Source organism: Mustela nigripes, chromosome 12 (assembly GCF_022355385.1).
Source record: "Mustela nigripes isolate SB6536 chromosome 12, MUSNIG.SB6536, whole genome shotgun sequence".
NCBI lineage: Eukaryota > Metazoa > Chordata > Mammalia > Carnivora > Mustelidae > Mustela > Mustela nigripes.
The window spans coordinates 99950922-99964816 of record NC_081568.1 but is presented as its reverse complement, the minus strand read 5'-3'; the positions used below and the strand labels follow the sequence as shown (position 1 = coordinate 99964816).

The 13895-nt window shown below is 36.9% G+C and overlaps 1 protein-coding gene across 11 annotated transcripts in view; it reads left to right on the top strand.

The window, feature by feature from the left end:
• GFM2 (GTP dependent ribosome recycling factor mitochondrial 2) overlaps window positions 1-13895 on the top strand; it is a 79982-nt gene that overhangs the window by 20863 nt on the left and 45224 nt on the right. For all 11 annotated transcript variants that reach the window (XR_009407507.1, XR_009407506.1, XR_009407508.1 and 8 more), the window contains 4 exons: window positions 6954-7079; window positions 7758-7846; window positions 12244-12332; window positions 13520-13580. Coding sequence is in view for 4 of the 11 variants with exons in the window: in XM_059418075.1 (XP_059274058.1) it covers window positions 6954-7079; window positions 7758-7846; window positions 12244-12332; window positions 13520-13580 (365 nt within the window). In the remaining 7 variants the exon portion in view is untranslated. The remainder of the gene's footprint in view (window positions 1-6953; window positions 7080-7757; window positions 7847-12243; window positions 12333-13519; window positions 13581-13895) is intronic.

Sequence of the window (13895 nt, the reverse complement as noted above, 5' to 3'; positions counted from 1 at the left end):
ATCAGTGTTTTAGTGTTTTTAGAGTACTGGTCTTTCATGTCTTTGGCTAAGTTTATTCCAAGGTATTTTACTGGTTTTGATGCAGTTGTAAATGGGATTATTTTCTTTCTTTTTTTTTTTTTTTTAAAGATTTTATTAATTTATTTGACAGAGAGAAAGATCACAAGTAGGCGGAGAGTCAGGCAGAGAAATTGGAGGAAGCAGGCTCCCGTTGAGCAAAGAGCCCGATGTGGGGCTCGATCCCAGGACACTGAGATCATGACCTGAGCCGAAGGCAGCGGCTTAATCCACTGAGCCACCCAGGCGCCCCTGGGATTATTTTCTTGATTTCTGCTTGTTTACTATTAGCATATAGGAATGCAACTTGAACATTGATTTTTTTTATCCTACGATTTTACTCACTTCATTAATCAGTTTGTAGTAGTTTTATAGTAGACTCTTCAGGGTTTTCTGTATATAGTGTCATCTCATCTGCAAATAATGAGAGTTTTACTTCTCCATACCAGTTTGGATACATTTTGTTTTTTTATGTTGTCTGATTCCTGTGACTAGGAGTTCTAGTACTATGTTCAATAAAAGGGGTGATAGTCTCATTCCTGACCTTAGGGGGAAAGCTCCCAAGTTTTTCCACCAAGATGTTGGCTGTGGGTTTTTCATATAAGGCCTTTATTATTTGAGCTATGTTTCCTCTAGACCTACGTTGTTGAGGGTTTTTATAATGAATGGATGCTGTACTTTGTCAAATGCTTTTTCTGCATTTTAGTTTTTATTGTTTATCTTACTGATAAGATGTATCCTGTTGATTGCTTTGTGGATAGTGAGTCACCTGTGCATCCCGGGAATAAATCTGACTTGATTGTGGTATATGATTTTTTTAATGTACTGTTGGATTTGGCTTGCTAGTATTTTGTTGAGGATTTTGCATTTATGTTCATGAGAGGTAATGGCCTATAGTTCTCTTTTTTTGGTAGTGTCCTTTACTGATTTTGGTCAGGGTGGCACTGGCTTTGTAGAATAAATAGGAAGTTTTTCTTCCTCTTGTATTTTTTTGGAATAGTTTGAGAAGAATATGTTATGTATTAATTTTCTCAGCATTTGTTGGAGTTTACCTGTCAAGCTATCTAGTCCTAGTTTTTGGTGATTGATTCAATGTCATTGTGGGTATTTGGTCTGTTCAAATTTTCTATTCCTTCCTGCTCTAGTTTTGGGATGTTACTAGGAATCCATCCATTTCTTCTAAGTTGTCCAATTTGTTGGTGTATAGGTTTTCATAATGTTCTGTAATAGTTGTTCATGTTTCTGTGGTATTGGTTGTTATTTCTTCTCTTTCATTAGTGATTTTATTTGGGTCCTCTTTTGTTGTTGTTGTTGTATAAATGAGTCTTGCTAGAGGTTTTTTAATTTTGTTGAACTTTTCAGAGAACCAGCTCCTGGTTTCATTGGTCTGTTCTATTGTTTTTTTAGTTTACATATCATTTATTTTTTGCTCTAATCTGTATTGTTTCCTTCCTTTTGCTGGGTTTGGGTTTTATTTGTTTTTTTTCTAACTCCTTTATGTGTAAGGTTAGGTTGTTTATTTGAGAATTTTCTTGCTTCTTTCTTTTTTAAGATTTTATTTATTTATTTGAGATAGAATGAGAGTGAGAGAGAGAGTGTGCGCACAAGCATGGGGAGCAGCAGGCAGAGGGAGAAGCAGACTCCCTGCCAAGCAGGGAATCTGATGTGGGGTTTGATCTCAGAACTTCAGGATCATGACCTGAGCCGAAGGTAGACACTTAACTGACTGAGCCACTCAGGCACCCTGAGATTTTTCTTGCTTGTTAAGGTAGACGTGTATTTTTGAAACTTTATGCTTAGAACCACTTTTGATGCATCCCAAAGATTTTGGGCTGTTATGTTTTCATTTTCATTTGTTTTCATGTAATTTTTTATTTCTTTGATTTCTTGGTTGACCCACTCACTGTTTAGTAGCATGTTATTTAACCTTTATGTATCTGTGGTCTCTCCAGATTTTTTCTTATAGTTAATTTCTAGTTCATAGTATGGTCAGGAAAGATTCATGGTATGACTTTGATTTTTATAATTTGTTGAGACTTGTTTTGTGGCCTAATACGTGATCTTCTCTGAACAGTGTTTTGTGTGCCCTTGCAAAGAATGTATTCTGCTACTTTAGGATGGAATGTTCTGAACATATTTGTTAAATCCATCTGGTCCAGTGTGTCATTCAAAGCCATTGTTTCTTTATTTTCTGTTTGGATGATCTGTTGATGCAAATGGAGTATTACAAACCTCTGTTATTACTGTGTTATTATAAGTTAGTTCCTTTAATTTTGTTGTTAAGGGTTTTATGTATTTTGGATGCTCCCATATTGGGTGCATAAATACTTAGAGTTGTTATATTCTCTTGCTGGCATGTACTCATTATTATATAGTGTTGTTCTTTGTTTCTTGTTAAACATTTTGTTTTAAAGTTTGTTTTGTCTAATACAAGTATTGCTACTCCAGCTATCTTTTGCTACTCCAGCTATCTTTTGACATCCATTTGCTTGATAAATGTTTCTCCATCTCATCACGTTCAGTCTGCAGATGTCTTTGGGTCTGAAATGAGTTTCTTGTAGGTAGCATTTAGATGGGTCTTGTTTTTTATTCACTGTCATCTGTTTTTTTATTGGAGTGCTTAGTCCATTTACATTCAAAGTAATTATTGGTAGATGTGTTTATTGCCATTTTGTTACTTGTTTTGTGGTTTTTGTAGCTTTTTTCTCATCCTTCTTTTCATGGTTTGTTGGCTTTTTTTAGTGATCTACGTGGGTTCCTTACTCTATTCTTTGCATGTGTATTACTGGTTTTTTAATTTTAATTTTGGTTACTATATATATATATGGTGTATATATATGTGTATACATATGGTATATATGTATATATGTGTTATATATGGTTTATATGTGTGTATATATGTATATATATGGTACACACACATATGGTGTATATATATGGTACATATATATGCATATATATTTAATTTTGGTTACTATATATGTATATATAACATATTCTGCATATAGTAGTCTATATTAAGTTGATGATTGCATAAGTGTAAGCCCATTCTTTACTCCTTTCCCCTCCATGTCTTAGGTATATGATGTTATACTTTATATCCTTATATTTTATGAATCTTTTGACTGATTTTTACAGAAATACTTAATTTTTTTTTTTTACCTTTTATACTTTTATTTATGGTCTTTGCTTTTCACTCAAAGAGTCCCCTTTAATATTTCTTTTAGGGCTGGTTTAATGGTCCTGAGCTCCTTTAATTTTTTTAGGCTGAGAAACTCTTTCTCTCTCCTTCCAAATGATAGCCTTGCTGGGCAGAGTATTCTTGGGTGCAGGATTTTTTTCATTTTAGCACTTTAAATATAATATGCCACTTTCTGCTGGCCTGCAGAGTTTCTGCTGAAAAAGCCACTGATAGCCTCGTGGGATTTTCTTTGTAGGTAACTGTCTTCTTTTCTCTTGCAGCCTTTAAAATTCTTTATCACTATTTTTTCCATTCTAATTCTCTGTCTTGGTGAGAACCTCCTTGGGTTGAATTTGTTGGGGATCTCTGTGTCTCCTAAATCTGGATCTTTGTTTTCCCTCCTTGAATTTAGGATATTTTCAGCTGTTTTTCCTTCAGATACATTTTTCTGCCCTCCTTTTTCTCCCTTTTTCTTGGATCGCTATAATGCGAATGTTAATACTTGATTGAGTCACTGAGATCTCTAAGTCTATTTTCCTTTTACGGTGTATTTGTCTTGGATCTCTTCAGCTTGTTTGCTTTACATTACTTTGTCCTCCAGGTCACTGATATGTTTCTCTGCTTTTTGTAGCCTACTGTTAATATTCTGTCGTATTTTTAATTTCATTTATTAAGTTCTTCATGTCTGGTAATGTTATTTTTTTCTCTCTTTGCTAAGGGTCACACTGATAATGTCCACTTTTTTCTCCAGTTCAGTGAATATCTTTATGATCATTACTTTATTATTTATTTTTTTTAGTTATCATTACTTAAAATTCTTTGTCACGTATACTAATTTCTGTTTCACATAGCTCTCCAGTTGTGGTTTCGTCAAGTTCCTCCTTTGTCTCCTCATTCTTCTTCTTTTGCTTTTGTTTTTTTTGGTTTACTTCTCTTTGTCTGTTTCTGTGTCTTAGGAAAGTCAGCTATGTCTTCTGCTCTTGAAAGTAGTAGCCTTGGGGCACCTGAGTGGCTCAGTGGGTTAAGCCTCTGCCTTCGGTTCAGGTCATGATCTCAGGGTCCTGGGATCGAGCCCCACCTCGGGCTTTCTGCTCAGCAGGGAGCCTGCTTCTGCCTCTCTCTCTCTCTCTCTGCCTGCCTCTCTGCCTACTTCTGATCTCTCTCTCTCTCTCTCTGTCAAATAAATAAAAAATTAATCTTTAAAAAAAAAAAAAGAAAGAAAAGAAAAGAAAGTAGTAGCCTTGTGAAGAGGTTTTGTAGTGTCCTGAGCAGAGTTTCCTATGTGTGTTTCTTGTGTCCTGTTATTGTGCTTTCCCTATCAGTCCCATCTCATGCATAGACTCTGCCTGTTGTGAGCTGTGCTTGCTCTCTGTGGTATTAATGAGACCCAGGCTGCTTTCCCTGAGGGGACGTGACCATAGGAAGGCTCAGAGGTGATGCAGGAGTGTTTGCAAAATTTGTAGGGTTATTAGGAATAGGTCAGATCTCCTAAACTGAGGTGGTGGTAGCCAGTCACACAGCATCTCTTTGCAGCCTAGTGCAAGGCATGTGGTCTGAGGTAGCAACAAGGGGTGCGTAAGTTTGTGTACACAGTGCCTGGGGGCCTATAGCAGCTGGGCAGGGCACACACATGACTTAGCAAAATCTGCACTGAGCAGCTAGACTTGGTCACATCCCCCAAAGTGCAGTGGCCACAGCAGCACAGCGGACAGAGGTATTGCCTGGGTGGGGCATGCACAGTGTTAACAAAATTTGCCCTGAGCTCAGCACCAGCAGTCTTGGAGTTCATGAGTCCTCAGGCTTGGTGCACTGCTAGCAGGTTAGTAGCAAGTGTCCGTGCAGTACTGCATCCAGCAGGTGTCTCTCTATTTATGCAGCCAGTTCCTCTGTTCCCAGGGAAGTTCCTCAGCTTGCTCTGAAATCTATACAAACAGATCTCCTTCCTCTAGTGCAAACTGTTGCTTTTAGGTTGCTTCTTAACTCAGGCTGTTAACTCTTTAAGGGCGGGGACCTGGCTATCACACACCCTCCTGGCTCCTCTACTGCTGAGTTAGCTGACTGTCAAAGCTCTAGACTCCCAAGTCTGTGGTTATACAAACTCATGGAACTCAACGCTTCTGGTTTTCAAGACTAGATGTTACAGGGATTTACTTTACCTATGTGGACTCCTTGGTACTTTCCCTTTTGTGCACCATAGCTCCCTTCCTCCTACTGGCGACTCTCCACCACCTTTCTGCCTTTCCTAACCTCTCCAGTGCTGGCTGCTTCTCTGCATTTGGCTATGGAGTTTGTTCTGCCAGTCTTCAGAATGCACTACAATTTATTGACTCAGATGTGAGTGATACCTAGTTGTAAATGTGGGACAGAGTGAGGTTAGGGTCTTCCTACTCCATTGTCTTGCACCCCTCCCCCGCCTAAGACATGTTTTACAAATGGCTTCATTTGGAACTTTTGGTTAGCTCTTTGGTTATTGTCTCGTTAATGTTTATGTTGCAAATAACAACACTAATTCTATAACACAGATATTTGGAGTTCCTGACAAATATATTTTTCTTGCTATTTCTCCTTCTATTGGTTATGTATATATACACAAATAAACATATACCCACATATACATATACCCACATATACACACGTATACATATACAAACAGTGGGGAACCTGGCTAGCAATTCAGAGATTCAATGCTGACCTAAGTAGTGGTAGTATAAGGTCATAATAACCTGTGTTTTTGAATTTTGAATAGTAAATTTAATCAGAATTCAGTGCATAATTCAAGAATTTTAATGCAGAATAATTTGACCTTTTTGGCTGTCAGGATGAACTCTATCCATGACTTTGTACTGTAGAAATTCTACCAAGAGTTCATTTTCATTAGTACAAATAAATGCCCTTTTTGGGAAAAATTTAGTAATGAAAAAGGTTTGGAAAGGAGAATTTAACTTTGGAGGAATTTTTTCTCTACCTTGTTTTATGTAGCTACCATTTACTTAACATTTACTGAGCTAGGTACTTTATATAGTCTCATTTCATTCTTTTAACAACCCCATAGGATTGCCTTTATTAACCTTATTTTACAGACTAGGTTAGGTAACTCGCTTAAAGTTAACAGAATAGTCATGGTAAAGGTGGTACTTAAATCTAGGTCTGTCTGGGCTCATTCATTGCAGTACCCTGCCTCCTGTCCAGGGATCAGGCATGAGGAATGTAAGTAAAGAAGAGATAATGAAAGTTAAACTTGGGGAAAAAAATGAAAGGAATATCAAGTTCAATAAAAGTAAAATATTTGAACCAATTCTATCTTAGTTGTTACAGAAAATTATTTGTATGGAAAAATTACTAATTTTGCTGGAAAAGCTTTTTCTAGAACAAGGGCTTATTTAGAGAAAGATTAAGGGCTCTGAATATTAAACAAAATATTTTACAAACAGTTTTGAAGCAAAGTAAGCTGTCGAGTAGAGGGGTCGCCTGGGAGGCTCAGTTGGTTAAGCAAACCACTCTTGATTTCTGCTCAGGTCATGATCTCAGGTTCCTGGGATTGAGCTTCACTCAGTGCAGAGCCTGCTTGGGATTCTCTCTCTCCCTCTGCCTCTCCCCTTACCCCCACTTGCATGTGCACACACTCTTTTTCTAAAAAATAAACTGTCAAGTAAACACCCTATCACAATGAAGTGTGCTTGGTATCAACCTAACTATGTATTCTTTTCTTTGTTAGATGTTGATGATGGAGACACGGTGACAGATTTCATGGCTCAAGAGCGAGAAAGAGGCATTACTATTCAGTCTGCTGCTGTTACATTCGACTGGAAGGGATATAGAGTCAATCTAATTGATACGCCAGGTATGGTACTATTCTAGCACTGCAGAGATGCTGCATCATTGGAGGTTTTAGTTTGTGGATGTGTTTTCTTTTAAATTGTAGTAAAAAGTATATATATATATATATGCATTATAAAATTTACCATTCTAACCAGGAGTTAAGTATATTTACATTGTTGTGAGATTCTCCAGAAGTACCTCATCTTTCAGAACTGAAACTACATATCTATTATACAACTACTCAACCTTGTTCCCTCCTCCTATCACCAATAACTACCATTCTACCTTGTTTATCTAGGAGATTAACTACTTTAGATACTTCCTAGAAGTAGAATCCTAACGTATTTGTCCTTTTGTGACTGGCTTATTTTGCTGAGCATAAAGTCCTTCAGACTTCATCTATATTGTAATAATGTGACAAGATTTCCTTCATTTTTAAGGCTGTAAAATATTCCATTGTACATATATGGCATATTTTGTATATATGCAGAACTTTATATGCCATTCATCCATTGATGGCCATTTGAGTTGTTTCCACCTCTTGGCTACTGTGAAGAGTGTTGCTATGAACATGGCCTGCAGATATGTCTTGACTCTTCTTTCAGTTCTTGTGAATATATACCCAAAAGTAGGTATATGCTGGCTATGCTGGCTCCTTTTTTTTTTTTAAAGATTGTTATGTTTCTTATCTTTTTCTTAGGTCATGTGGACTTTACGTTGGAGGTTGAGCGCTGCCTTAGAGTGTTGGATGGTGCAGTAGCTGTGTTTGATGCCTCTGCTGGTGTAGAGGTAAAAATACTGCCACAGTGAACAAGCTACAATAGCACGATTTTTTTTTTAAAGTAGAATGTATCACCTTTAGTTACCTATAACCATATATAAATTCATATAAGTCAAATTATGAAAGGAAATTAGATTTGATATTGCTGTGTGATCTATATGTGATACCAGATATTTCATTGTAAAAGGAAAGTAGTTTGCTTTTCTGTAGGAAATATGGAAGTTGGTGTTTGAGAACTATGAAGGCCTTGAGATTCTACCTTACTTTCAAGCTAACTGGTTAGTCTGCCACAGCTTTATGGCATGCTGGCAGAAGACACAAGACTCTTGAGTCAGGGACAAAGAACTTTATAGTCACAGAAACAGCAAAAGCCAGGGTGTTAGTATTATCTTGCGTTGTTTCCTCAAGACCCAGTTCTCACAGGACAACCTAAAGGGAGGCAGGTGACAGCTGCCCATGCAGGGGTACCATCTGCTGCTTAGAAAACGCATATGTTTTATAATGGGCAGTAGACATGCTTGCTGTTTGCTCTGAAGAGAGTTACTATCTTTCAGGGTTATAGGCAAACCTACCTATCTTTTGATCCAGAGGGAGACACTGTCTCTGTCTTTCCAAGCTGATGATTATATCAGCATCTTTGAAAACATAGTCCAGAACAAATGCAGTCACTGCCTCTCCTAACAAAATATGTAGAGAGGTAAAGGACCCATGAGGAATTATCTTCCAACAGCTAATATATATTGAATTCTTGAATAAATATTTTTTTTTTAAAGATTTATTTATTTATTTGACAGACAGAGATCACAAGTAGGCAGAGAGGCAGGCAGAGAGAGAGGAGGACCAGGCTCTCTGCTGAGCAGAGAGCCCGTCGCGGGGCTCGATCCCAGGACTCTGATATCATGACCCGAGCTGAAGGCAGAGGCTTTAACCCACTGAGCCACCCAGGTGCCCCTGAGTTCTTGAATAAATTTTAAAAATGGATTTATAATAAATTATAGTTATGCATTCTTTAATTGATATCCCCATTTGTCTTATAATCTCAAGATGGGCTGTATTGAATAAAGAATCATCTTCAGTTTTTCTAATCTTAAAATTTTACTAAAAGTGATACCTTAATTAAGTGATCAAAATTAACATGCTTCAAATGGTACAAATGACAGCATGGGCTTCCTGATATGATGCATTAAGAAAGACACAACATTATCAATGTTTTATTCCTGACAGAATGTTTGGCCCCAATCTAATAATGAGAAGACAGTCAGATGAATGTAATTTGAAAGACATACTGCAAAACAACTGCCTGGGGCTTTCAGAAGTTGAAAAAAAAATGTAAATGTAAGGGAAATGAGTGATTACAAGTAAAAAATTGAGGTACTATTTTAGTTTAAACAATTCCAAAGATACAAGAAAATTTAATATGATCTTCAGGGTTCTGGATCTAAAAACAGTTACAAAGAACATCTTCAGGAAAAACAGAAAAAATACATATATATATATTTTTGAAAAACAGAAAATTTTTAATACAGACTATATTAGGAAAAAGTATGTGTCAGCTTAAATTTTTCTGAATGATGATTGAAAATAGTTATGTAGGAAAATGTTTGTATGTTTAGGAAATACAGGCTGAAGTATTTAGGGTTGAAGTGTCATGATATGTACATCTTGCTCTAGTGCTTCATATTCTACCCACACATAAACATATGTTGTTAGTTTGCGTACTTTGACGAGTAGATGCCAAGATGGGAGAAATGCCTGTGAAGAACAGAGAAGAAAAGAGAGCAGTGGGAGAGTACAGTTAAACCACAGGGTAGGTCTGATAACTATCAGAGAGAGGGTAAAAGAAGGAGGATTGGGTAGGAAGAGTCTCAGACTACAGCATAGTTCTGAAAGAGGTTCAACGAAGCTGATGGGGGAGTCCAAATTCACCTGTTGGAGAAGTTCCACAGGTCTTAGAAGAACAACCTACATTAGTATTCCTGCTGTATTCAGCCATTAGCTTGGCCTTGAGAGACTATGGCGGTAGACAAGACGAACAGTAGTTGGGGCTGTCAGTTAATTATTCTCTAAATAGTAGATCCCAATGGCACGTTTGCAGAGCCACACGTATAATGTGTGCATATGCACATGTTGAAGAAAAAAAGGCAAGTGTGGCAAAGTGTTCATATTTGGTGAATCTAGGTGAAGGGTACATAGATTTTCATTGTACTATTCGTCAGCCTTTTTTGTTTTTTAATAGATTCGAGATTTTTCTGAATGACAAGTTGTTGGGGGAGGATAACATATATATATATAATTTGTTACATTAGATAAGATATTGCATGAATGTTAAGTTTCCAGAGTGCATTAAACACTATTGATAATGCAGGAAAATAACATTGTTTTAGGAAGTATGTGCTGAAATTTTCACAGTACATGTGTATGATCAAGGACTTATATCCAGAATATCTAAGGAACTACAAATCAATAATAAAAACTAACAACCCAGTAAAAAAGTGGACGAAGGACTTGAGTGGATACTTCACTAAGATATATGAATGGCCCAATGAGCACATGAAAAGATGGCCAGTCTCACTGGTTATCAGGGAAATGCAGATTAAAATTACAAAGAGAGACTGTTTCATACCCACAAGAATGGCTAAAGAAGAATGATGGAAATATTGTTTGTGAATGTGGAGCAACTATTTGAACAAGACTTGTTTATAGCAGCTAAATTCATAATAGACCTAAACTAGAAATAATTGAAGTGTTCATCCACAGGTGGGTAGAAAAGCCAGCTGGCACATTTATACAAAGGAGCTTAGCAAAAGAAAGAAAGAGAGCGAGAGGAAGGGACGGAGGGAGGAGAGGAAGAACCAGTATACCTAACAACACGAATGAATGTCAGAAACTTTACACTGAGTGAAAGAAGCCATGCTATTAATATGAGATTCAAAAATAAGCAGAATGAATCTTTGGTGACAGATAGGAGAACAGGTTTTTTTTGGAGGATGGGGGATATATGCAAGTGTATGTACTTATCAGACTCACTGTACACTTGAGTGTTTTTTATTCTATATAAATTTTACTTAATAGAATTATAAAGTGGCTTCTGTTTTAGGTAATGCCATTACATTAGACTTTTTATGTTCTTCTTCAGGGCTTCGGAACTCCAGTAGGCACAGATACTATAACAGAGTGGAACTATTGAAATATGTATAAAAAGTAGAATTAAAAGAAATCAAATAGAAAAGCACATGAGAGTTGCTACTTAGAAATACAGCTGCTGGCTTTTTTTTCTCCTTTTAATCATTTTTTCATTTTACATCAGCATCTAAATATTCATAATAAAAATTTTTATCACAGTAGCATTTCGATAGTGCAGTCCTGTTTGGTTTTTTAACATCACAATAACTATATGAATTAAGGCCAAAGTCCATATTTCACAGGTCAGCAAACTTAGGAGTTCAGTATTGTGTAAACTGTATTAGGTAAAGTGAAACTTGACAAAAAGTTACATCTTCTAATTCTTTCTCTTTTTAAAACTTTTTTTTTAAGAGATTTTATTTATTTGAAAGAAAGCAAGAGGGGCGGCTGGGTGGCTCAGTGGGTTAAGCCTCTGCCTTCAGCTCAGGTCATGATCCCAGGGTCCTGGATTGAGCCCCGAATCGGGCTCTCTGCTCAGCCTGCTCTCTCTGCCTGCCTTTCTGCCTACTTGTGATCTCTGTCAAATAAATAAATAAAATCTTAAAAAAAAAAAAAGAGAGAACATGAGCGGGGTGAAGGGCAGAGGAAGAGGGAGAAGGAGGCTCCCCACTGAGGTGGGAGCCTGATGTGGGGCTTGATCCCAGGACTCTAGGATCGTGACCTGAGCCGAAGGCAGATGCTTAACCATCTGAGCCACTCAGGTGTCCCACGTCTTCTAATTCTTGATGAAGTCTTTTTTTAAATTTAATTTTATTTTATTTATGTGAGAGAGAGAGAGAGAATGAGAGAGAGTATGAGAAGAGGAGAGGATCAGAGGGAGAAGCAGACTCCCTGCTGAACAGGGAGCCCAATGTGGAACTCCAGGATCATGACCAAAGGCAGTTGCCCAAACAACTGAGCCACCCAGGTGCCCCAGTGAAGTCTTTTTTACATGACTCTCAGTTACCTTCCAGGTGTTTGTTCTCTTTGTGTGGCAACGTAAATCACCCAAAGTAGTAGTCTCAGTTTGAAGCACACTGTTCATCACCCTTCATTACGTCTTAACTCTGTTAACCTACTAGCAGAAAAGTGACTCTGGAAGTGTCAATGCAGCAGTGCTAATTCTGTGCTAGAACAGGGCCCAATTCCATTATAATAGCTTCTTAGATCTGTTTGTTCTGTATGTAGTAACATAGTTATTTTTGTTTAATATGAGTTTTTTTTCCCTTTGTCTTTGCCTTAGGCACAAACTCTCACAGTATGGAGGCAAGCTGATAAACACAAGATACCTCGAATCTGCTTTTTAAACAAAATGGACAAAACTGGAGCAAGGTATTTTTAAGGTTTTTTTTTTTTTCACATGTTAAAGTAGAAATACAGTTTGAGATTTTAATGGACTATAACTTAAATTTACAAACAACTGTTCCCCATAGAGTATAAATATTCTATGGAATCTCAATTCAGTCCCATTAAAAAATTTCTTTTTTTTCCCTCCATTAAAAGGTTTCATAGCAGGTAGTTCATAGGTTGAATAACAATGTGGGATTAATAGAGAAGTGATAGGTGTTGAATCATCATGATTCTAATGCAGAGAGGCTATATTCTGTTTTCTAGAATCTTGACAGAGTGATGTCTGAATGATTCCACTGGTTCTGTCTAGAGCAGTGTGAAATAATCCCTGTATTGCTAAAGACTGTGGTGCTCCCCATCATTACTAACGGTAGAAGGTAGATGATTATTTTCTGTCCCCTGATTTTCTTTAGCTACTGGCTAATATGCTCTCACTAAAAGGGAACTGGGAGAGAATGTAGATGTTTTAAGACCTGCATAGAGGGCAAAAAAGTTAATACTAAGATGTGGTGGTAATGCTCAAAGACTCACAGAATGATAATCCAAAATAAATACATGGATTTGAGAACAAAATTCAGAGAATCAAGAATATAAAGGATTTTGGGGTAATGTGATAGAGAGATCCTGGTATGTGGTGTGAGAATGACAAAAACAAAACCTAAACTGTCCCTCTCCTAAAACCACACAGTATTATTTCTGTTTATGTAATTTTCTGCAGTAATTCTAAAGCTGATAACAGGATACTAAGAATGCGTGTGATAAAGATACAGAAAAATTAAGGCTGCCTTTTGGGGAAGAGTGGGAATTATGTGTAATAGCAAATATAATTGATAGAAGAAAGAATCCTTGACTCATAATCACAAAGCATGCATTTTAATCTCATAACTGTAATTTATTATCAGTGACCTTGATCAGTTTATCTAATCTTAATTTCAAACTGTAGGTAAGTGAAGTTTATAATAATACCCTAGATACCTGTGCAGCAGATTATGGTAGATAGTCCAGCACTGTTATCTGAAATTGACATTGAAAGTTTAATCAACATATTGTCCTAAGGAAAACTGTTAAATGGTGAACATTGGAGACAGTAAAAAGGGATGTAATTTTAATTCTTAAACCTGTTTTAAGAATCTTAACATTTTTAACTCTAGCTATTTTGCTTTCTGCAGTTTTAAATATGCAGTTGAAAGCATCAGAGAGAAATTGAAGGCAAAGCCTTTGCTTCTACAGGTTGGTTGATACTTGGTTGATTAATAGCAACAACTCCAGGGAACCTGGGTGGTTTAGTCAGTGCGACTCTTGATGTTGGGTCGGGTCGTGATCTTAGGGTTGTGGGATTGTGGGGGACCCTGCTGAAGATTCTCTCCCTCTCCTTCTGCCCCTTGCTCTGTGCTGGCATATGCCTGTGTTCACTTGCTCTATTTCTAGCTCTGTTTAAAAAAAAAAAAGGCAACAACTTCAGATTTCCTCATCAGTTTATTTTATTGTGACTTGTATTTTTCTAAAACTATCTCAAATCTTTTTTGAAAAAGTTGGCATATAAAT